This window comes from Ambystoma mexicanum, chromosome 6q, assembly GCF_040938575.1.
Source record: "Ambystoma mexicanum isolate Mex_15411 chromosome 6q, UKY_AmexF1_1, whole genome shotgun sequence".
In the NCBI taxonomy this organism is placed as follows: Eukaryota; Metazoa; Chordata; class Amphibia; order Caudata; family Ambystomatidae; genus Ambystoma; species Ambystoma mexicanum.
The window spans coordinates 1,564,144,135-1,564,169,722 of NC_090937.1; the positions used below are offsets into that span (position 1 = coordinate 1,564,144,135).

The 25,588-nt window shown below is 45.5% G+C and overlaps 1 protein-coding gene across 2 annotated transcripts in view; it reads left to right on the top strand.

Moving 5' to 3' along the window:
* Window positions 1–25,588, top strand: part of NAGK (N-acetylglucosamine kinase) — a 460,912-nt gene that overhangs the window by 373,269 nt on the left and 62,055 nt on the right. For both annotated transcript variants that reach the window (XM_069632274.1, XM_069632275.1), the window contains exons 8-9: window positions 846–943; window positions 24,126–24,204. In XM_069632274.1, coding sequence (XP_069488375.1) covers window positions 846–943; window positions 24,126–24,204 — 177 coding nt within the window. The remainder of the gene's footprint in view (window positions 1–845; window positions 944–24,125; window positions 24,205–25,588) is intronic.

Genomic DNA, 25,588 nt, shown 5'->3' on the forward strand with positions numbered 1-25,588 from the left:
TTGGATGTGGGTGGGCTTACCACAATATGCCAATAAGTCACGAGGAATAGATGGGGCGTCTCTAAAGGGGGAAAGGGAGATACCATGTCACTGATACCAAATCCCCCCCCCCCCCCCCCCCCCGGCAGCTGTTGTCCCTGGCTACATGAGGAGAGGCTATGCCTGTGAAAGAAGTGATGGCATCAGATTCATCACAATATCCTTCTGGGACAGGTAGTCCTGAAGCAGAATACAATAAGGCATGCATTGGGTGATTGACAGCGGTACCTTCTGCATGCAACAAAGTACATATAGGGGGGCAGAGACTGGAACCTCGCTACTCCATCGCCACGCCTCTGGGGCAGTACTGACTCTGATTAAAACCCTGGTAGACCACCTGCCGTAGGTTGAGAGGAGTCCTGCTCCTCCCTGATGGTGTCCCCTCATCTGGTCACAACTGTTCTTTTTGTCCAGAAAACCAGTAAGGAACTGCCTATAAGTAATAATCACGGCACCCTCTTAGCCACACTCTCCTGTTAGAGATAGGTAGAAAGTAGGCTGTGTTAATGGCATAGTTTAGGCAGATGGTTGACTTAGCCAGAGGAGTGCACTCTCAGTTTGTAGTTCATTTTATTTAATTATTTCTCATGTGTTAAAAATGTACAGCCCTCAGATGGTTAAGCTGCATGACTCGTATCAAATGTGCCTATGTAATATAAGTGGTCAGTGTCTTGCTTAACAAAATGTAAGGTTTTTAGATGCTGTATTGTTCAAAATAAACAGGTTGAAAAAAAAATAGTGTATTCCTATTATAGTAAACAAAATGAATGCTCCCCTTCATTATCTTCCTCTGTTTGTCTTCTCAGGGGCTGTGAAAGGGGACCCGCTGTGTTGCCATGTTTTCACGAAGGCAGGCGAGGTTCTCGCTCGTCACATCGTGGCTGTTCTACCCAAGATTGACGAGGTAATAATAATAATAATTTGGAATTTATATAGCGCTACAAACCCTCAGGTATCGATGCCTTGCATGGGACTGCATTTTCTGACTTGAAATAAAGAAATTGGTTAACAAATTCAGATAGGATGGCCAGTTTCTAGATTATGCTACTGTAAACAAGCACCTAGCCATGTAGAGTAATTTTTACAAGACCCATTTAGTATTTTTTGGTATTTCAGGTTTTTGTCAATGTTAGACTTGATGTATTTTCTTCTAACATCACACTTAATCTGTATGTAGAACATGGGAATGTACTTATTTCTTGCTAACATTTTACACACTCGTACAAAATGAGCAGCATCTTCAAGGCCCCCCAAGGAAGACTGTGGTTGTGGAGGAGACTCTTTTTCTCCTGCCAAGAGTGAGACTCTTTTTCTCCCACTCTTGGACATGATTCATGGTATTCCTTTGACTGGTAATGTGTTTTATGTGCTATGGGGTCCTTTACTCCATAGGGTCTCATGTGTTTTTCCTATGTGTGTTACACAGCACCCTCCGTGCAGTAACACAGGGGTGTCATAGTGACACCCCACCATAGACTCCATACCCTGGGACTGACTACTGTCTCCCAGGGCATGTAAAGTCAGCATTGGCTTTACTAGTCCCAAATTATTAACAGAAACCAGTACAAACCATCATATTGTGGACGTACTGGTCGGGGCAATTCGATTGCCCCGGGGTCTGTTAGTCGAGGGGGCACGTGTCCGTCCCCCCTGATCGAGTTTTGGCTGGTGGCAGTGGGTCCCCTTTTTATATTCGATCGCAAATATTTTCCTATGGGATTTTCCCATTGTTCGAGGCTACCAACTTTAATTATTTAATTCTCATAGCCTCGAACATACCGCCGGTTTATTTAATTAATATTATTTCTTCGGTTGGTATTTTTTGCCAAGACTCGATTCTAAAATGGCATTTGTGTTCTCTTCTGTGACTCCAACGCAAGTCGAGCCCTTTGTTCCACTTTTTTGGCGGGCTTCTCCACAGAAGCCTCCAAAAGTGGTGCCACTCTGTCTGGGTCCCACAGAGGGTGTGGGAGGGGGTTTAGGCACCCTGGACCGAGTTACCTTGGTAACCCAGGTCGCACTCTTGTGTGATTGGTCCAAGTGGTGAGCCGGCCGGCTCACCACTTAGCATGTTTGAGTGACAGCTAGGCTGAGTGAATGGGGGTTTTCTGCATAAAAGCAGGGCTTTGGGGACTGGAACTTCAGAAGTCGCCACAGGACCTGAGAATCCGACGAGGAAGAAGCTGAGCCGACCTACCACGACGACACCACCGGTGGAGCCCTGCCGAACCGACTCACCACTTCCCGACGACAGAGAAGATCTCCCCGGCTGGAGAGGCTTCTTCCCCTGACTGGTGGGCACAACCAGTTTTCCTTTCTTTCTTCGCACCCCAGCCCGGTTTGTGGTCGACCTGCCCGTGCCAAGCACCCCGGCAGCCGGATAGCCACTCACCACTGAACCGCGAATCACCGGACCGTTCCTTGTACCTGAGAAACTCCGCAGCTGGTTTCTTCCCTGGCTGTGCAACGGACTCCTGTCTTCCTCCACGATGAGATCCTCTCTTCCCCTGGACGAAGCACCGACTTGCACCCACTGCCAGGAACAACTGCTCCCGCTGGGGCGTTCTCACCACTTTAAGGTACCGTGTCCGTCAGGCCTCCCTTTCTAAAGATTGCTACAAGGTAATAATAACTCCTTAACCTTCTGGACTGGGCTGGCCGCCTTGTCCCTCTAACTGGTCCCTTTCTGTGGTCCAACTCCTTTTTGAACCTTTACAGGACCTTTGTGCACTGCAACCGTGTGACCTTGGACACATTTCGTTTTGATCCTCTGAAAGTGGATCCAGCCTCTTGAACTCTAACTTCACGGTTTTAGCTTGCCTTCCTCTCTTGTTGTGTTCTTGAAAAAGTGTTGGGATCTGTTTCAATTTGTTCTCTGCTTTTCTCTCCCTTTTTTAAACAAACTATTACAGTGCCATCTACATTAAGCTCTCACCGCTGTCTGAAAATAAGTGGGGCTTTACTTAAGACTTGTCTAATATTCTTTTAGGGGAGTGTATATCTTTTAGTGACCGTGTTTTTGAATTGATTACTATTAGTACCTGTGTGTTTTTCTAGATGTGGTTTTAAATAAATAATTATATCTCTTTTACACCAAGCCCTGGTCAGTGTTTACTTGTTCTATTGTGTGCTCTTGCCTAACTCTTTGGAAATCTGAATGCTCAGCCACTGCTACCAAGTGGGTTTACTGCCAAACACCTGTAGTCCTAAATCTTTTGCAATGGTGCCAGAGGGAACTGCACAGGTTTCTGCCTAACACCCTGCATAGAAGCTCAGGGGCTACATCCAAATGTCTAGCTGCCCCGACAGTCCCGTCATCAGGATAGCCCTGGATCTTTTCCAGACCTAGCAACACCTCTGCTTTCACCACCCTGAATTAATTATTACTTTTTATTTGTTTTAAATGCAGCAACCCAGGGATGCGCCTGGGTGGCTGGAGCAGAAAGTGCAGAATGTGTATTCTCTGCCACTTTCCCAGCCACCTTATTGGCTAAACTCTCTTCCCCTGATGCAAATGGCTCTTAGACAGTCTGGAAAAGCTTTGTGGAGTGGCCTGGGTTTGCCTGAATCAGTCACCAGTATCAAACCAAAACCACTCCTAGCCCTTTCTGGGTGTTGTCTGCTTATATTTAGAATTCCACATTGAGGCTTTGTATAATCTTTGCTCGGAATGTTGAAGGGAAGAGCTTTGGGATACCCAGCAATCGAGAGTAAGGCAATAAAACAAGAACATCAGCTTAATTTGTTCTGGTTGGAACAATTGGGGAGGTTTTAAGCTAGAAAAGCCTGAGATTACATTATTTTATGGTGAATGTTAAGGCCACTTATATCAAATGCCAGTTATAAATTCAGGAGGCGAAGAATGGCAGTTTGAGTGTAGGCGATGCGTTAATGAGTAGGCTCTTCACTATCCAATTCCAGAGCTGTACATCAAGCTTCTACATGACTTTGCCAATGCGTGGTACATTTGGTATTGGGTGGAAGCTGGCCGGTGGGTTTGGATTTATGGGTGATACCTTTAAATGAGGATGTAATGTCCATAGAAGATCATGTACATTATTTTCTTGTTACATGCCAGCTCTAATGTAGTATGAATATGAATACATGCATACCATTTTGCATCTGTAATAGCTTATTACATCAGCTGTGATTTCAAAATATTCCAACTGCACTGCACTCTCCAGTATTTTAAAGTGGCTTGATTTTTGTTTATGTAAATTCATTCATTACAGTTCCTTTTTGTTCCTATTTTCAAATAATCTTTACATTCTCATAAAAGTCTACCTTTTACTGGAAATCCAAAGCATGATGTGTAGACTTATATTTTTATGTACATGTTATTCGGTAAATCCAGTCATTTTATTGGAGTCTTGGCACTTCAGCTGAAACATCACTTAAGTATAATGTTAATGAAACAGTTTCAAGGGGATTGGGTCCTCCAACGTATTCCATATCTATGACAGTAATCACCACAGCTGTGCTGCTTCGGAAAATCTTCGGCGTCTGCGTCGATGATGTTGATACGCCGCCCTCGAGGACCTCCTCCGACGTCACTGGATGTTATACGTAGGACGCACGACGCCCGAAGCCTCAGTTCTGTTTTTACCGCAAACGTGTTCGCTTCGGAGATCTCGGCGCGCCTCGACTCTTTGGAGTTCTTGTTCTTTCTCGGTTCTTCAAACCTGTTTCGTATTGTGAAGTCTTTCTTCGTGAAGATGTCTACCTCGTCTTCCACACAGCGTCCGGGCTTTAAGAAGTGCGGGGACTGTGGGTCCAAGATGTCGGTTACGGACTCGCACAACGCCTGCCTCTGGTGCCTCGGGGAGGCCCATGACACGGATGACTCTGTCGACTGCCAGTCACTCACGTCAAAAGCCTTGCGGGAGCGCAAGAAGAAGTTATCGGTAGGTAAGGTGTCTAAGCCACGGAAGTTGAGGTCTGCGGGGCTTTCGACGGACGATTGGAGAGGCGACTCTCTGTGTCGTCGGAAGTCCAGTGGGTCTCGGTCCCGGAGTCGGTCCCGCCACTCCTCTGCCTCTTCGAGGCACTCCCGGAAGCGCCGTCATCGGTCGCCTTCCCCGTCCTCTTCCGAGGACTCCGCCCGTCGGCGGGTCGCTTACTCTACCAAGCACGCAACGCCGGAGGAATGGGCTTCCTTTGAGAAGAAATTGTTGGCGATTCTCGAATCGCAGGGCACTGGTCTGTCCGCGCCTCCGAATGGGGTTGGTCGTGATTGGTCGAGAGACGCTGCTCGTAAGTCTTCGGCCTCGGGTGGTCGTCACGATTCACGGGAAAGGTCCCGCTCGGACAAGGGGAATCGTTCTCGGTATGCCCGTTCCAGGTCCCGGTCCTTGACGCTCTCGAGACCGTGTGAACCTGTGGTATCTTCAAGGAAGACGTTGACGCCGAGGTCGTCGACGGACTCTTTCAAGGCCCCGTCTTCGAAGAAGTCATCGATGCCATCGGTGCCCAGTCTGTCGAGGGACACACTCGGGGCCCCGGCTTCGAGGACTGTGTCGGCGCCATCGATGCTGTCGGTACCGCGTTCGGCGTCAACGCCGATTCACTCTACGCCTTTCAAGGCTGTGTCGACGGGGGTTCCTCAGGGCTCGGTGGAACCGCCTAGAAAGGCTCTGGCAAAAAGGCCAAGCATGGCTTTGTTCCGCATTCTGTGCCTTCTTTCCGCCAGCTTGAGTTTATTTCGGAGGTGGATGAGGGCTCTGATGATGGCATGGTTCCGGATATGGTACCGAAGAGATTTTTTCGGGCCATAGCCAGATTGAAGACTTGCGGCAATCCCTGCACAATGATAGTGGGCTGGACACCTCTCCGGAGGTGGAGTTTTGTAGGCCTGAGCCTGGCACTCATGCCGACTCCTCGTACCGGCGCCTTATATCCAGGGTCACTGAGTACTTGGGTTGGTCTGCTCCCCCAGGGGATTTTCTTCAGGATGACCTTACGATATCCTCGACCAAGGTCCACCAACTGACCCGGTACTGCCGTTCCATATGGCTCTACAGAGGAGGGTGACGGCGGCTTGGACTGCTCCGGAGAGTCTCCCGGCAGTGGGCAAGTCTTTGCCACGAAAATACCACCCAGCCAGTAGCGACCCCTGCTACTTGACCAAGCATCCCACTCCGGAGAGTTTGGTGGTGCAGGCGGCTACGGCCCCGGCAAAGCAGGCGTTGTATCCTACCATCCCTCCTGATAGGGACGACCAGCGTTTTGACGGCTGGGCAAAGAAAGTGTTTTTTTCAGGGGGTATGGCGCTTCAGGTGGCCAACTCCGTATGTGCCTTGTCATGTTTCACGCACTCTGTGGAACTGTTTCCTTAGCGGCTGAACATATTCCAGAAGGGGATGAACGGGATGGTTTCCGTGCCATGGTTCAGGATGGTAAGGACGCCATGTGTGAGGCCGTTCAGTCGGATTTGGACATGGCAGATTGCGTCAGCCGGTCCATTGAGGCGAGCACCGTGATACGCAGGTTTGCATGGTTGCGGAAGTCTGGGTTTGCTCCTGATGTGCAGGCCCGGCCCCTCAACATGCCCTTTGACGGGGAACATCTTTTTGGCAGCAAGGCCGACTAGAGCTTTGAGAGGTTGCAGACCTCCAAAGCTGCAGCTAAGTCTTTGGGCACTGCAGTTCGCCAACCTCTGCCTTTTTTTCCTAGGGGACAGCAATGGAGGGGAGGTTCCTTTTCGTTATTACTCGTCCTTTGGTAAAGCAAGAGGAGCTGCCAGTCAAAGGGGCCACCGTAGGAGTGCCAGAGGTGGAAAGCAAGGTACTCGAGGTGCCAAGGCCGCTCGGGCTGTTGCCTCTTTGCCCTCAGGCAACGCTGCAGCCGCTTCAGCTCATTCATGAGGCCATGTCTCATGGTTCGCCGGTTGGGGGAAGGCTGGCGCAGTATCTTGCAGAGTGGCGCACCATTACTTCAGATGTGTGGGTTCTGGAGATCATAACCCACGGCTACTGTCTTCCTTTCCGGCAGAGGCCTCAAAACAATCACACAGGGGAATCTCTCTTTGAAGAATCCGGTTCCGCTCCTTTCGCAGGAAATTCAATCCCTGCTGGAGAAAGGCGCCATAGAACTGGTGCCTGTAGCGGAGAGGAACAAGGGATGGTATACCCCTTATTTTTTGATTTCCAAGAAAGACGGGGGATTGAGACCCATCATGGACTTGCGCGGTTTGAACAAACTCCACCGGAAGGACAAGTTCAAGATGGTTACTCTCTCTCTCAAGTCCTCCAGGCCTTCAACTTCAGGACTGGTTGGTGTCTCTCGACCTCAAGGACGCTTATTTTCATGTGCCGATCCAGCCAAAGCACAGAAGTACCTGAGGTTTGTGGTTGGCGACTCGCGCTTTCAGTTTTGGGTCCTGCCGTTCGGATTGACCTCCGCCCAAGGGTCTTCACCAAGCTCATGGTAGTGGTGGCAGCGCACCTCAGGAAAGGGGGGGATTCACGTCTACCCCTAACTGGACGATTGATTGATCAGGACGGGCTCTCCCGAGCAAGTCCTGGATCATCTGTCAGTCACCTGCCACTCCCTCCACAAGCTGGGCTTCTCCCTCCACTTAAAGAAGTCCCATTTGACACCAACTCAGAGGCTCCAGTACATCGGAGCAGTGCTCGACACGTCCCTGGGGCAGTGTTTTCCTCCACAGGTGAGGGCTCATCACATTCAGCAGATGGTGCACAAGTTTCAACTTGCCCAGAGTCTCCCAGCGTTCGAGTTCTTGAGATTGCTCGGCCTCATGGCATCTGGCATTCTTCTGGTGTCAGAGGCCAGGTTGCGGATGAGATCTTTGCAATGGGCACTCAAGCTCCAGTGGTCTCAGTCCTCCGGCAGGATGTTGGACCCTGTTCAGGTGCCGTCCTCGGTCGCCCAGGACCTTCTGTGGTGGGCTGTCAAAGACAATCTGATGAAGGGGGCTCCGTTTTGGCTACCCTGGCCGGAGGTGACGACGTGACGGACGCATCCCTCACGGGATGGTCGAGCTCATGCCATCGAGTTGACAGTCTGCGGTCGTTGGTCTCCGTAGGAGTCAAGACTCCATATCAATCTGTTGGAGCTGAGGGCCGTCAGGCTAGCCCTGAAGGCTTTTCTGCCGTTAAGTAAGTACTAACACATTATATGAAATCACAATATAAAACACAACACTATACTTGAAAGCACACAGGCCCAAGTATAAACCTTATTTGGAACACCTAACAGTAGTTCTAGGGAAGTCAAAACCTTGTTATACACATTTAGTATAGGTCAAGCCTATTCTTTGGGAGTAAAAGACCAATGGTTACTTTTAGATTACTTTTGGCAATACCAGGACAGTATGCCCTTCCATTTGTACAGTGACTCTTGGAACAAATCACATAAACAGTCAACTGGACCATATACTTTTGGTGAATAGTGAAACACTTATTCTAGGTGCAGTAAAAACCTATAACTACTTTTGTCATAACACATAGTTATACCAGGTGAGTACAACCTACGGATGTAATGTACAATTACAGATGCTTTGGAAATCAGGGAACCCCAGATAGAGGTAAGCAAAAACTCTGGTAACTTGTTTGGATGGCACACAGGTAACACAAGGTAAGTAAAACCCACTTACTTTAACTTCACAATGAAGGGGAAAGTAAAACCCAATGTCACACTTTGCTGAATAGTTATTCTAGGTAGGCAACAACCTAATGTAGACTTATTAAGGACAGGCTAGCAGCAAGTCAAGAGGAAGCAAGACCCAGTTGGGGGACAAGCATACAGTTATCCTAACAAGACTAACCTGGTGATACCAACAGTTGGAGGACACTCATACAATTACCCTACAGGAATAATCTGGTGAAACCAACACAATACTTTTGTAAAGAGGCACAACCTAATCACAGGAGAGTAAAATACCTTTACATCTACTTTCTTTTAGACTGGCAAAACAGTGGCTAGCGAAGAAAAGATGTTAACCATACTTTTAAGAATAGTGCATCACACATTCAAGATCAGTAAGAACCTTTGTAACTGTTCACTCTGATAATTACAGTTACCCACCAACTCTTACAAGTAGGTAAAACACTTGATTTCTTTTCTAGGCAGAAGTCCCAATCCCTTCAAAATCTTTCCCTTAGAGCATGAGTGTTCTCAGTAGCAGTAGGGGGGTCACTAGGACTAGTGACCAACAGGCTAGTTCTTTAGTAGCAAAAGTCAGAGTTTCCTTAGGAAAACTGGCAAACAAGTGAGTGCTTTACTTTTAGGGTCAGAAGAGGGTCCAGGGACTTCACAGAAGACACCCACAGCAGGATTCTAGCAGTGGGACTTGGTGTACTGGATGAGGGACCTCCCAATCACAGAAAAACACCCCAGGACTACACAGAAATCCCAACAGGCTTAAGGTAAGTATATACCCAAGACAACACAGTACCTCAGCAATGAAGAAGAGATTGCAGCAGGAGAACTTCAGGGATTGTAGCCAAATACCCGGTCAGTGGATTCCTTGTCCTGGAGACTGAACACAAGACCTCAGAAGAGATTTTGCAGCAGGGATCGATGAAGAAGGCTCTAGGCAAGATTTCTCTCGCGGCTTAATGCGGTTCTGCAGGTTTGGTGCCTTTTCAAGGAGCACAGAAGAAGACAGAAAATCGCGGTTGAATTCTCTTCGTTAAAAAGGTCCAGCACTCTTGGGAGGGGACTTTTTGGACTCGATTTGTGTCTCTGGAGATAGACCAGGATGCCCACGAAGTTTCAGCGAGATTCGGAATTCGGAAGACCGTGCACCGCACAGTGGCTGGAAGTCCCAGGGTATTGGGGTATTGCAAGAACGCAAGGTCGCAGCAACCTGTGGAATGGCTCAAAATGCAGGTCTTCTTGAGTCTAGTGGGTCTGACCAGGCTCTGGGTTCGGGTCGTCGTTTTCGAACACCCCAGGTCGATCGGAAGGAAGGGCTGCAGCAGGCTCCGGTTACACAGCAGGCTCTCCGGCCACTGGAAATAATTCCCGCCGCTTTTCCTTCGTCATCTTCTTCGGTTTTCTGTTCCAGTGGTCGACATGACTTCAGCTTCCAGGTTTCCAGTATTTATCAGGAACTGCAACACAACCTCTGCATTCTCTCCCTGCATTTTACATAAAAGGGGCGTCTGGCTGTCCAATCAGGACAGCCAACCCCCCCACTGGGATTTGGCCCAGTTGAAGGAAGGCCTAAGACAAAGGAGGGGGAAGTTTTGGACTCCTCCCCCACTTCGTGTGCTTACAGACTGACTGGAGCCTGGGCAGGTTGTCCAGGGGACTCCGGCCAAAGGCAAAACTCAAACAAAGGAATTTCCCGCCCTGGATGTTGGGGGAAGGATCAAGAAACGACAAGAAACACTAAAATGGCAGAAAAAGAAGACCGGGGCCATTTTGGTAAAATGAGCACCCTTCGGTGCCTTTACTGCAGCTGTGATCACAGCCCGCGGTAAAGGTGCACCAAATTAGTAAAAGGTATCACTGCCACCAGCCATTAAAGGTAAGCTTGTCACTGTAACAGAATTGTTACAGTTTTAATGTGAAAGGGGATACATTGTATCTCCCCAGCACTCCACATAAGGTGGGGTGTGCTGGTTTCACAGAATAAAATGTAAAAGGGATCCAAATATCCTTTCTACCTTTGGGAACTGTAGTTCACTCAAGGTTAGCACAAGCAAGTTAAATGGGGAGCCCCTATGGCAACCCAGCACCAACAGGCACTTATTGCCAATCAGTTGTTAGACATGTTAACTTTAAAAAGACACCATGGAGAGTCTTAAAAAAATGACACCCATAAAAAGAGTTAAAGACAGGTGAGTGTGGAAAAAGGTTCCCACTCACTGAGGTATTAATGAAAAATATCCCAATAGAAAAACAAAAAGTTCTGGAGTTGAACCAGGAAAGGAAGATTTACCAGCTCTGTGGAAATCTTACCTAACACTCGTCCCCCCCCCAGACTAAGGAACATGAGAAGCTAATCCTCACCTGGATGGATCTCTTGTTTCAAGTCGATTAAACTGTTTGCTGAGTCAACTAGCAATCTTTTTGTAACCCTTGCTGTGATACTTTTTCTTATATTAGTTATTATTTGCAAACTATATGACCTACAAGTAGTGTTTGGCACTTTACTCTTGTCTAAGGTATAGGGGATCTGATTAAACAGTCCATCAGAAGTTGTGACAACCTCTGAACCTACAATAGGCTTTTTGAAAGAGTTCTTATAAAGAAATCCCTTAGACCTAGAGGGGTCTCCATGATTCCTCACCACCTCTATCGCATGAGCAGGTTGGGTCTCGGGTATCCTAGTTGGAGGGGTTGTGGCAAAGCATTGTAAATCCTTCCACTTCCTCTTAGATCTGTTTTTACCTTGGTTAGGGTTTTCCCTTCTAATACTGAGATTTACAAGGGGGTCTTCAGCAGAAGAGCCCACAATGTCAAGGGGTTTAGCCTTAGACATATCTTTTCTGGATTTCCACCAGGTTTACCAGTCCTCAAAGGCCTAGTTAGGTTTCCATCTGGTCTATCCACCCCTTCCTCAGAAGCAGTGTGGGTCAAACACTTTAGAATTGGAACTGAAATGGTAGAGCATGGTTTGGGCTCTTAGAGGTTTCCCTTCTAACATTAGGACTTTCAGTAGGATTCGCTATAGAGGATCCTACAGGTTTAGAGTGGTCTCTTGAAACAGAGACCTTAGCCTCGTCAGAACACCTATCTATCTCTACTGTAGGAGTAGTTGGAGTCACAGGCTTTTTATCAGAAGGCCTAGCAAGAAAGCTATTCTTAGGTTTCTTATAACTCTTGTTGGTTTTCAGTTTTTCAGGCCCAGAAGTTACATACTGGGCACTCTGAACTAAAGGAGAAAACTCAATTCCTACCTTGGGGCCAAGGAAACTCCTTGCCCTCTTAGGGTTGTTAAAAATACCTAAGCTTTGTACATCTATCTGGATCACCTCCACTGTAAGTGGGTTTGCAGGTGTATCCAGGTTTGGAGTTTTAGGAACCACTTCCTCTGTAAGTGGGTTTTCAAATGGTTCAGCCACTACAGGTTTAACTGAAGGGGCCTTTATTCTAAAGGACATACACCACACAGGGTGTGTGACATGAACACTAAGGTTCTTGTCAGGTTCAACAAAGTTTTTACACAGTGTTCGAGATTGGACAGGAATATAGTTTCTATCCACAGCGTGATCCACTTCCACTCTAGGTGGGTTTTCAAGAGGTTCTTTCAACTCAGTGTTAACTGAAGTTGGAGTCACAACAGTGATCTGGTTAATGGTATTACACCATATCGGTACTAGGACAGAAGTTTTTAAGTTTTTGGGAGCTAGTTGAACCACTTCCACTACATGTGGTTTTTCAAGAGGCTCTATCACCTTAGCAGCAGCTAAAGGTGGGGTCAAAGGAGTGACCTCTAGCTTTGTGGGCCTAGGGGCTTTGTTCCTAGCTGAAGTTATGGGTGCTACACCCAAGTGTCCTTCAGAGTGGCAGTTAATGCCTTTTATTTCTAATGAGGGGCTCCTAAGGGGACCTCTCTTACTTCAATGTTAAGAGCCTGAGCCTTTTTACAAGGGGGCTCAGCTGGGTCTAAGACCACAGCTTCTCTGCTATACTCAGTATTGACAGATTCCTTATGGGATGAGGAGACAGCACTTTTTGACCTACCTCTATTCTCAGAGTCCCTTAAGGGGTTTAGATATGGAGAAGCTTTCTTCTTATATATATCTATGAGAGCTGTTTTTACCCTATCCCAGTTACCTATTTCTACTTCAGGTAAATCCAAGAGCACATAGTAGTCTCTCTTGGGAAGTCTATAAAGAACCCAGGGTAGTCTATCACTCTCACACAGACCAAACCTTTTACAAGTGAGGTCAAAAGATTTCAGCCATACAACAATGTCATACTTCATATCATACTGACTCACCAATTTTGGGAACCTGGAAGCTGTAGACACAGAAGACCTGGAAAAAGAAGAGGGGTGCAGAAAATGGTCTTCTACAGACCTGTTATACTTTTTCTCATATTCCCACATCTTCATATTGTTTTCCCATAGGAATGTTGTTATATTCAGTTCCTTAGATATCTCAGAGCACATGGTCGCAGCAAGGTAGAGGCAAGAGAAGGAGAGGGGGGGTGAACTAACATCCTCCTCATCAGAAACCTCATATTCCTCCTCTGAGGAGTTTGGGCAGCTGTCTGCGCTACCCCAAACTCAGGTGGTACAGCCTTATACTAAGAGTGGAGTCTTGTACTGCCTCAGTAGAATGGTTTTGCTACGCCCATAGTTGGACTTCAGAAAAACTGTCCTAACAAGGGTCACTTCCTCTGTGCAGGCGATGCAGTTCTGGTTCTGGGCAATCCAGCAGGAAGTTTCGACCTCGGCAGTTCATCTGGCCGGAGACGACAACGAGACGGCGGACGCTGTGAGCAGGCAGAGCGCGATCTCTCACGAGTGGGAGCTGGCTGAGGAGATTCTCTTGGAGATCTTCGCCATGTGGGGGACCCCTCAAGTGGATCTCTTCGCATCCAGTGTCAACCGGAAGTGCGAGAGGTTCTGCTTGCGGGAATTTCCTCCAAAAGGAACCTTCGGAGACGCGTTCGTGGTGGGGTGGTCATTCCCACTGCTGTACACGTTTCCTCCAGTCCCCGTCATCCCGCAAGTAGTGTGGATGTTAGAGGTTCGGTTCCCGAATGATCCTCATTGCTCCGGTGTGGGCCCGGAGGACGTGGTACCCGGACCTTTTTGACTTGTCCATCTGCCCTCCACCTTGTCTTCCCTTCCGAGACGATCTGCTCTCACGGGAGGGGGGGTCAGGTTCTCCATCCATAGTTCAGATCCCTCAACCTTCACGCTTGGTTTCTGAAAGGTTGAGGTATATGGATTGGGACCTCCCTGAAGACGTGATGGAGGTGTTGCTCTTGGCCAGACGGCCAGCAACAAAGTCCTTGTACCGTTGCCGTAAGTTCTGAGACTGGTGCAGGGTTAAGAATGTGGATCCTTTTGCATGTGACATTCCCATGGTTCTGTCTTTTTTGCTTTCTTTGGCCCACATCGTTAAAGGTTACCTGGCAGCACTTTCCATATTTAAGCGCTCGTCTGAAGAGTGTTTCTATTTTAAAATTCCTTTGATTTCTCAGTTTCTGAAAGATCTCACTAATGTGTTCCCTCCGTCACCTTTCCTGGTGCCCGTTTGGGATTTGAATCTTGTTCTCAAGTTTTTGATGGGTGCTCCGTTTGAGCCTTTGCATTCATGCCCTTTTAGACTGTTAACTCTTAAAACTGTGTTTTTGGTTGCGGTCACTTCCGCTCGCAGAGTGAGTGAGTGAGTTACAGGCACTTTCAGTTAAGCCACCCTTCACTGTTTCATAAGGACAGGGATGTCCTTAGAGTTCGTCCTTCCTTTCTTCCGAAGTTGGTGTCGGAATTTCATTTAAGCCAGAAGGTTGTTCTTCCGGCGTTTTATCCTCCTCCACATCCTGGTAAGGAAGAGGAGAGGCTCCATAGGCTTGATACTAGGAGAGCGTTAAGCTTTTATATTTCACGCATGTCCCGGGTCAGAGTGGACGATCAACTCTTCATTGGTTACGCTGGAAAGCGTTTGGGACAAGCTGTGACGAAACGGGCTTTGTCTCGCTGGATTATTTTGGCTATCTGAGTGTTACCGCTTGGTGGGTAAGGACCCACCGGTCGGCTTACGGGCCCATTCTACCAGGGGTATGGCTGCCTCTAATGCCCTAGAGAGGGGGGTTCCTATTCGTAACATCTGTGAGGCAGCCACCTGGGCTTAGGTACACACTTTTGTACGTCGCTACTCCCTCGATTCCATCCGTGAGCAGGATCTGGCCTTTGGCAAGGCCGTCCTTTACTCCGCAATTTGATTGGGCATTCTAAATTTCTGTTTTCTAAATTCTTTTCCCACCTCCTTGCATTGGTACTGCTTTGGAAGTCTGTCATAGATATGGAATACATCGGAGGACCCAATCCCCTCGAAGAACAAGTTACTCTCTTACCTGGTAACGTTCTTTCGATGGGATGGTCCGATGACGTATTCCATATCGCTCCCTCCCTACCTTCCCCGCTGCAGAATTTCTTATGCAATTGCAGCTTACGTTTCCGCAAGGCTTTGTGTGTCAGACTAGCAGACAACTGGTTCCACACGTTCTGGGGGGGAAAAACTACAACTAAGGCTACGGGCGTCGTGCGTCCTACTTATGTAATAGTGACGTCGGCCGTCGGAGGAGGTCCTCGAGGACGGCGTATCGATGTCATCGACATAGGACAAAGACAATTTTCCAAAGCAGCAAAGCTGTGGTGATTACTGTCATAGATATGGAATATGTCGTCGGACCATCCCATCGAAAGAACGTTACCAGGTAAGAGAGTAACTTGTTCTTCTCTCCTTTCCCACTGATCATGTCCTCTGGGTGAAAATTGAGGTTTAATGCTCTCTGCCATCAAAGGCACTGGTAGGGTCTCTCTGGGGGCAATATTATCACAGGTCCTCTTAGACTTCAATATGTCCCCAATCCCAAATGTTCTTTGTTTTAAGATTGGCCAGCAATCCCTCAAATTCCATAACAGTGTGCATAGTCAGCCATTGGTTGCTGAGTACGTATTACATATCGGAAGGCCTATGAAACCTTCCGAAATCCCACTGATGGACGTTTTGAATAGGATCTGCCTGCAATTCTCAATGCTGCCCTTCTTTTACCCACCCCCGCCTCTGCAATGTGTGCATCGCATTCACTGTTGATCTGATCTTTGAGCCGCATGTTTATGCAGTAAGCAATTCAGCCTTTTATAACCTCAAGTGCTGCCTAGAACCTCCATCTTCTAGTGAGTTCTCAAAGGATTGCAATAGCACAGCAGTCTCCAGAAGCATCGCTGCCTGCCTAGGTAGGCCTGTATCATCAGAGATTGCTTATGGGTGTAGCAGCCACTCAATACACTTGTATTTCACTGCCTAGAATACCTGAACATTTGATATTTTAAATATGATTTTATTGTGATTCCTTTTAATTGATCTATTTTTGATTTTATCAAAATAGTTAGGTTATACAATTTTACTTGCATCCTGTTAATTCGTTTTGCTCTGATGACATTGCCCATCCAAAACCATACACTTCATAGTTTGCAAGAATCAGTTATTCACACAGTAAGACTTTATTAAGCAGAATTGTGATTTTAAGTTTTGTGTAATTATTTTGTATGAACGCATTTTCTTTCTCTTTTGTGTGTTTATATATATCAGCATCACTCTTGATTATTTATGTGAAAGGTTTATAATAGACACATAGCTCAACAAAAAATAAATGAACCACACTGAATTCTTATTTGCATAAACTGAATACCTATTCCTGTGAACTGCAAGCACATCTTAACGTACAGCAAACTCATACCTAAATTAATATTGACCAGCAACATCACAATTCGAAACGCATACATAATAGAATTCTATTATGTATGCGTTTCTAATGTATTCTGATGTCATTTATCAAACCATCTAGAATAGTCTCATTGCTTGGTTCCTGATTCCTAACGCACTCTCCGCAGGGTCAATTTCAATCTATGGGCAGTCATTCTCATTATTCGTGTTCATCTATTAAGTACATGCACACATTTTCAGTCCTTCATTAGACATTAAACAGGATTAATTTTAATTATTAGCTTCACCTCATTATTCTTATTTGTCTTCACTTTCCCACATACACATTTAGTAATAACATATTGGAGATCTTTCACATCACCCTGGCTATGGAAACCCTTAAAGTGAATGCTCGCTCAAAAGTTGTATTGTCCCGATCATTCGGGCATGTATTTTTAAGCATACTGTCATCGATCTTAAAAGATTTTCCTATGCATCTTACCTCAGTTTTATGCCTAGGAAGCGTACCTTCGCACACAGAAAATGGCATTCCTCGTTTTTAGGTTGGTCGTAGCCAAGCAGAGCATAGCCACGTTTTGGAGGAGAGGCTGTCCTAGCGTTCTGTGGCTGGCGACTGCCTGCCTCCGAGCAAAAGTTATTGTCAGAAGCAGAAATTAACATCTTATGACTTCTGTCTGGGATTCATACCAGATTACACATCTGAGCTAGTCCATAAAGATGCCCGCAGATTTTGAGTATGCTGAATCCCACTAACTCGGTGGCTGCTGAAATGTTTGACTCTATAGAACTGAGACTGAGGCCCAGCCCCAGTACCATCTTAGAATATGAGGGTCTGCACCCTTACCTTGAAAACACATAAAGATGAATCCAAAATCTTGGGGGAAAAACCAACCTGAAACTAAATCTTGAGGCCGTGCCGCACTTGTCTAGACATTTGGCAAAGTCCTGACATGGCAGCATATGTGTCGAAAAAAGCATTCAAGTGCACACCTGAAGATGACAAATATAAAGTAGAGTGTTAAAGAAAGTTAAATCACATTCTTTTGCAGGGGGGGGTTAAGAAAGGCTTGGTTTGGCAAATAGGCTATATCAGCAGGTAGACTAGAGAAATGTCATCTAAAATAAAGTGGGATACTTTGCACACCATGATACTGGATAAGGCCAGTCAAAAGACTCCACATCAGGAAAATTCTAAAGCTAGGTTTAAAAGTAACTTTTCTTTATTATAGTAAAGATTTGTTTTCCAAAACTTCATTGAAGAGTTTGAGTAATCCAATTGATCATTACATTTCTTTATTTATTTTCTCATCGAGATGCTCCAGGCGTTTCTACAATTCCCTTAATCATGAGTAAAAGTACATCAACCAACCAATAAATTGAATGTCAGATACAAGTTTGCGGAGGGAAGCACAGTTTGTAACATCATAAATGCCATGGTTAAACAAAACTCAGTCATGCCACTCATATAACACAAAATATTTTAGGAGAATATCACTTATGATATAATATATATTAACGTGGAATCGACTTCTATACGTGGCGTGTAGAAGTGTTACATCATTCACCCCCTAAAATGGGGAGCTTATAGACAGTATACAATGATGCTCCATGAAATTGCCTGGAACAATTGATCACAAATTCCCCACAATCAAAGTGTCCTGCTGTTTGATTCTATATGGGAATCTAAAGAAGCCCTCTTTCTACCATTTCTCTAGTGATGGCAAATGTGCCCCCCTCTCCCTTTTACAACGAGACAGAGGAGTTATGCTCTCTCTCCTTAAGCCAGCAGGGGAAGCTGATTCACAGGCCCTTGAGAGCACTGTGCTACCAGAAGCATTGCTGGCCCATCCCTGCGCAGAGCCAACGATGTAGGCTCACAAAGCTGCAACCCAAAAATAATGCCTAAAATAAATCCAGTTTAATGTACTAAACCATGTCCCTACCATGGCTAATGGCCACCAATTGGACTTGGTTATTCCCAATAACATCGAAACAAACAATGTTACCACTACTCCCTGTATATGGTCTGACCATTTCAAAATAGTTTTCAATCTATTGATCCCTCAGTTAGCAGAAAAACCTGCTAACGATGCCAAGAAAGTTTACTCAAGAAACTTAAAAAATATCGAAAGCACAGATTTACAATCCTGTGTTAACAGAATCCTGGCCGAAATTAAGGAAACAGACTCCTGTGACACCATCAGATGCAAAGCTTGATAAACCAAAAAGCACCTAGTCGCGAAAAAACAGTCAGGCCCAATTCCAACCATCAAAAATGGTATACACCAGAACTGACCAAACTTAAAAAGGGAAAAAAACCTTAGAGAAGCTCAATGGCAAAAAAAACCTACAGACGACAATAAGATTAATTGGAAGTCACTAGAAAAATCATATAAGAACCGCATTAATGAAGCCAAAAGGAATTATCGCAACAGTCAAATCGAAGCATCTGCAAGCTCAGCAAGCAAACTCTTCGACATACTAAAATCTATCGACAAACCCCAGGCCCTGGTTCCCAATTTCAATCCCTCCCAACTAGAATGTGATAACACTCAGACAGCTTTCGCCAATGAAATCATCAAAGCGAGAGAACGAATTGCATCCGCACTTCAGACCAAGCCACAACCTAACCCTTCAGTCCAACTGACGACTAACATGGAGATAGAAAACAAGCTTCCACCGAAAATCATTCTTGAACACTCTGACATTTTTGCCCCTTTATTTACTAAAATTGTAAATTCATCTTTCAGAGATAAAACAGTGCCAGTTATAAAAAGTCACCATTACCCCACTGGAAATAAAAAACAACTTAGACCAACGCGACCCTAACAACTTGAGGCCCATTACGAACTGCAATGTCACCCTTAAGGTCATGGACAAAATCGCTACAGCTCAACTACAGGAATGCGTAGATAAAAATGAGTTATTACATCCGCAACAATCCGGCTTTAGAGCAGCACATAGCACAGAGACGGCAATGCTAGACGTGCAAACAAAAATGCTGGAAATCATGGATAAGGGTAAAACCGGATTACTAGTGCTTTTAGACATAAGTGCTGCATTTGACCTGTTAGACCACCAACACTTACAACAAGCACTAGCGAAAACGGCAAACTGCTCCAATGAAGCAATAAGCTGGCTCACCTCCTTCCTAGAGAACAGAATTTCACGTGTCCATTGGGGAGACAAATTTTCAACTGAACATCTCGTGTGGAGTTCCTCAGGGAGCCAGCCTATCACTGCTGCTCTTTAATATCTACATACGCCTCCTGTGTGAATTACTGGAACAACTTCAAGTATTTTTCACTAACTATGCTGACGACACACAGCTAGTTATGGAATTGAGCAGTGATTACGTTAAAGACGGTATTACATTGAATACCATCTATAAGAATATAGAAGAGTGGATGAACAATAATTGGATGTGCCTTAACAGCAACAAGACCGAGTTAATGGTATTTAGATACACCCAGGCTCGCGCTAAACTGACATCTGACTACAAGGCATTCCAAATCAAGGAATCCTGCATTGATGTAGTTGGTAAAGTCAAAACACTTGGCATGAACCTGGAAGCTACACTCAACGCAAGCCCTATATGTCAGCAAAAACTGCAACTACTATATCGGACTCCTCAAAACAATTAGGCCCCTTCTCAATGAAAATAATTGCGCCACTATTGCCAGAGCCACCATTCTATCACGCTTGGACTATGGTAAGGCACTCCTTGCTGGTGCCAGCAAACAAAGCTTACACAAGTACCAACTGATTCAAAATCAGGCGATAAGAGTTATCAAACAAAAACCAAGGAGAGATCCTATCAGCGAAGCCAGACGAGACCTACATTGGTTGAAAATGGAAGACCGCGTCCAATTCAAGTCCTTGTGTCTAACCCATAAATGCCTTTATGGAAAAGCCCCTGCCTATCTCAAGACCAAACTAACACCCTACAACCCTACCAGAACATTAAGATCTGAAGCCAAGGGACTGATAACTCCTAAATTCAAAAATCTAGGTCTAGGAAAAGCATTCCACACACGTGCGGCAGCTTTCTGGAGCAAACTACCGACAGGCCACAGACTAGAATCTAACCTATATAAACTAAAAACCATGCTTTTTGAGTTATCCTAGATAAGACCCTACGTCCTTTGTTGGCCTAATCCTGACGTGTAATGAAGTGTCCCGTCATTGTTCTGTCCTTCACTGTCTGTCTGTGTCTCCACGTAGGCGCCCCGATGCTTGCGAGCAGTTCGGCGCAATATAAATAAATAAAATAAATGCTGTGACTCAGCCTTCTGACTTCCCTTCTCCATCTTCATTATGCACCCAGGTATCCATTTGCCAAGTTTGATCTTTTTATTTAAAGTGTTTTTATAGTTTCTTGAAAACATTATACCACCAATGTACCTTAATATGAAATATTAAAACACTTCACGGTACATACAATTTACATATAATTGACATGAAATACGGGCTGGGAGGATAGGTCAGTGTCAACACGCACTTGTCTTAGAAATAAGATAATGCAGAGTAGAACAGGTTTGATACCCAGACCTGGGCCTGGAGGCATGAAACTAGATATAAAAACCCACTTTCATTTTTTCTAAATCACCTGTCCAAAGTTCTTAATTGAGCTGTATCTTCAACATGGTCTGGTTGATGGAGATGCCAAACATATGCCTATCCATATCTCTCATTGTTTTGTGGTGGAGACAGTATTACGGTTGATACTTTTCAATTCTTAACAAGTCATAAGTTCCCTGTGGTATGGCTTGTCTAAATTGATGCTGGTTAATATTTAACTTCACGGTTGAATCTAACAAAGTCAAGCGAAAATCCCTAGATACTGGGCTGGGTCCAAATGATTTATTAGAAATAAAGTATATTTGTATAACACCTCTGTGTAGGAATTCCTTTATTCAAAGTAAACAGTTTTACAATGTATTCTTGTTTACCCCAGCCCCTCTTAAGAGCTGAACTTGAGGATCCAAAGAAATGTTTAAGAAATCCTATTTGCTTATGTTTAGGAGGGTTTCCTGAACACAGGGTGGCATAATTCTCCTAACTGATGCTAGATGTAATGTTTCCCTTCCCAAAAATTGATTTTCTTTTTTTTAGAAAGACCTAACACAGTGAACCATCTTAGGTTATGAAAACACAAAATCTCTTCAACTTTCGGCGATCACAAATGTGCATGTGCCTTTACATCTGGCTTCCAACTTCCCAGGCATGTGCCACCGGAAAATGTTTCAAAGCTATATTCATGTATTTATTCATTGTTTATTTGTACAGAGCTTATACACAAGTGAAGTGCTTCAAAGCTCTTCAAGGCGGGAATGGAGCAAGGGAATACAGTAGTCATTCTTTAGCCTTGGATTTTCCGAATGAACTAACAGGAAGTAACTTGCGTACTAGGCCTTACAGCATTTCTCCTACTGCAAGTGCATGAAGTGTTTCAGGTGCCACCAAACTAGCAACGGAAGACAAAAGGGGGACACAACAGAACTTGCTAGTCCTAGTAAATTAGGGTTATGCAAGTGCACAGACAGACGTGCGAGGGAGGGGGAATAAGTGTGCCCAGTCCAGCAGGGCCCTGGGTTAAGTGCCGAAAGGTTACTCCTCTCCTGGAGCGAATGCTGCAAGTGCAGTAGTCTGAACATAGTGCAGAGGCCCGGAGCAAGTGCAAAGACTGGTGGGGGAGCCTGGGACCTGTGTGGCTCTGAAGGTGAACCAGGCAACCAGTCAGTGAAAACTGAACAGAGTTAGGAAGGGAAGGAGGTGTCAGGAAGTGAAGGAGGAGTGAGGCAGGAGAGAAAAAGAAAGTAGGTTAGCAGGGGCGAGGGAGAGAGAAGGAGGAAGCGAAGAGAAAGGTCTTGAAGGTTTTCCGGAACTTAAGGAGCTCCAGCACAAGGCATACAGAGGCAGGGAGGCTGTTCCAGAAGGAGGCACATGCAGGGGATAAAGATCTACCCCCAAATGCTGCATGCACATACCCCCTGTAGAGGGAAGTGTGACAAATGACAGGAAAGCATGAGGCCAGGGAGGTAAGCCCGCTAAGGATCACCCTCCCTAGGGACCGAGGCAAGTGGGACCTCAACAGGAGAGATTCCCTCTCTGGGGACAAGGGCTCCCATTCCTGTGAGAAACTCACTAGTAAACACCCCAACAATACCTCTTTGAGGAACTCTTATGGGAACATGAATGAAGATGAAAACAGTATTTGCTACTGTCGCCCAGAAACTGTAAATATTCCTTTAAGTGAAAAATCCCATATAACGGAGACGAGGCAGAGGACATATGAAAGAGGGGAGAAACCATACAAAAGAGGAAGGGGAAGCTCTGTACATACACCGTGGAAGTCTGAGGCTATTTCATGCACAAGAATGGAGGAGACTGGCAAGTAGACAAACCTGCGAGTTACAAAACAGGTAAACTGCGTGATACAGATCGAGAGCTGGGCAAATGGTGCCTTATGTCGAGAAAGCAACACGAAGCAGAATTAAATGCGCACCGTCTTACCTGGAGGAAGCGAGAGAAGTGGACGCGGATGCAGAGCGTCCTGGAGCCCTGAAAGAGAGACAGAGAAGGTGGTGGCGTGACCACCACAAAAGATTTGTGGTGGACCAAGAGTCCAATAAACAACACAAAACCCACTTGGGGAGTGGAGACACAGAACCTAACAGTATTAGAAATACTGTGTGCCCATCCTAGATGACGGAACGAGAGAAGAGACATTGCCGAAACATGAGAGGCTGCACTGGTGAAGGCGAGAGCAAACCCCAAGCATGTAGAAGCCTTGGTGACAATATCCCTAAGCGCACAAGGTAAGAGGGAAAATGGAAGACCCGGGAGGGGAACAGAGAATAATTATGGGACCAATCATACTTGTCCCAGTCAAAGTAAAGACACTGTGAAACATGGAATAATCTTACAACGGGAGGAGCACAGAACAGCACTCTGCAGAGAGGATCAAGAGGAGAATAATGAAACCATTAAAGGTACCCATCACAGAGAGGAAACCAAAACGCAGTAAAGTGTGGAATGAACTATACAAACTGATAAAAATTAGTCCCCAGAGATTATCTGAAGATTAGTTACTAAAACAGAATTTTGCAAGAAGCCAAATCCGCAGGAGAAGGGAGTCATTCTCCTGTCTTCAGTTGTTGTTATAGTGATAGGGTCAGTTTAACTTAGTTTGGACGGGGGACCGATTATGTTAAGACATCCACCGACGACGGACAAGCACTGTAGCTAGTTTTGTTAGGTAGAGACGTCTTATAGCGTCTTAGTGAAATGGCTCATCATACTCTGTGTCCTTCTTCTGGCATGCCACAGAAGCCATGTCCTGCACAGGTCTCATGTGTGTCTCTTGAGTTATGTTCCATGTGCAAGCAACCTTAGCGGACTATCCTCCAATAGACAGCCTGCTATGTTTAAATATGTATTTTAATGCGTCCCCCGTGCTGCTTACTCATGCAGTGACAACAATCCTATTTTAATGCAGCTCATATGAGTTAAGACTCTGTCGAGGCAGTAGTCTGGTCCTGTGGTGCCAAGACCCAAAGTGCCCTCCCTCTGAATATGTGCTCTGTGTTCGCCAATCATAACAATGTTATAGCATCCAAGTTGGATGGAGTTCTTGTATTCTACTTGTTAAGCTGCACAGTAATGCATTTGTATGACAATGTTCTATTTTGTGTTATTTTGTAGACCCTTTTTCAAGGTGAGCTCGGCCTACCAATCCTGTGTGTGGGGTCAGTGTGGAACAGTTGGGAAATAATGAAAGAAGGTAAGAAACATTACTTAAGAAGTGCCTTTTTTCCATTTTTGCCACATTTTTCTTTTTTATCTTTTTCATTTTATTTTGAATGTTCGACTACCAGACCCTGCTTGTGAACTGATGCCCTCTGATCAGCAATTCTGTAGCTTAGGGTTACCCTGTAAGTATTTTACTATAGTTGAATGGGTGTAATAACGAGGATACAGAAGCAATTTAGATTGAGCACCAACTGGTAAATGCACCCAGCACCCTTCATCCTTGCCCTAGCCTTGCACAGAACAACTGTCACTTGTCTTTAGCTGGTGCCTGCTTATGGTGTTCTGGCTCCTATCAGCTGTGGTCCTCTGAAGACGTGTGTTGTGGCAATGCTGTGCACTCCGGACTCATGCTCTTTCCTTCGTTCTCGTGAGAATGCACATTTTCATGCAGCCTATTTGATAAGCGATGTCCAGAACTCATGCCATCGCTCCTTTCCTCTTCTGTTTCCAAGGATTTCCTTTACACTCACTGCTGCATCACTTGCCAGTCTTTGCTGTCAGCCAACCTTCCAACTTGATTCTGGTTCTCTTGCAGCCCCAATCGCTTTGCCTAAAAAATCTAAATGTAATAGGGGTCAACTCGTCTTCTCATCCTCAGATTCTCACCTCTGAAGCTATTCACTTTTTTGGGGCGAGTTTTGGTGTGATATTGAGTCCTAAACCTTTGATTCAGGATTTACTTTGTGATCCCATCCTTCCTATCCTCTTTGTTTTGCCTACCTTGTATGCTGATAAAGTGAACAATTTGGTCTGTACCTGGATAGGCTTGAACTATCAAATCGGAAGTGCTGAAAACGGGCACGATTGGGCTCTGCCCGCTGTAGTGCATCATCCCTTTTCTTCCCAGGGAGGATCATTCTGGGGTAGTTGGGGTCTTAATTTCAGGCTTGATTCTGTCAACACTGTCTATGCTGGGCTGCTGGAGCACCAGCTCCACCTACTCCAAGCTGTTCAGAAAGCCGCATTTCACCTCATTTTTAAACTCCCCAAATCTTATACCATCTCTGGCTAAAATCTTTCCTATCATTAGCTGCCTGTTAATCAAAGGGTCCTTTTTAAGCTACTATGTATGGTCTTGGCATGAATGCATAGTACCTGATCCAGTATGTCGCGTGTATCAGCCTGATGGGTTTATCCGTTCCCAAAATAATCTCTTGCTGTCAATCCCTCCGTAAAATGTAACACCAGAGGAGAACGGCGGTTCTCAGTACATGGCACATGACTGTGGAACTCTTTACTTGTTGAGTTTCTGGCTACCTTTCAGAAAGGCTTTACAAACCCATCCTTTTACTTAATGTTCTTCTGTTCAGCTCATTTTACTATTCACCTGCATCAAGATGCAGTTTAGTCTGTGT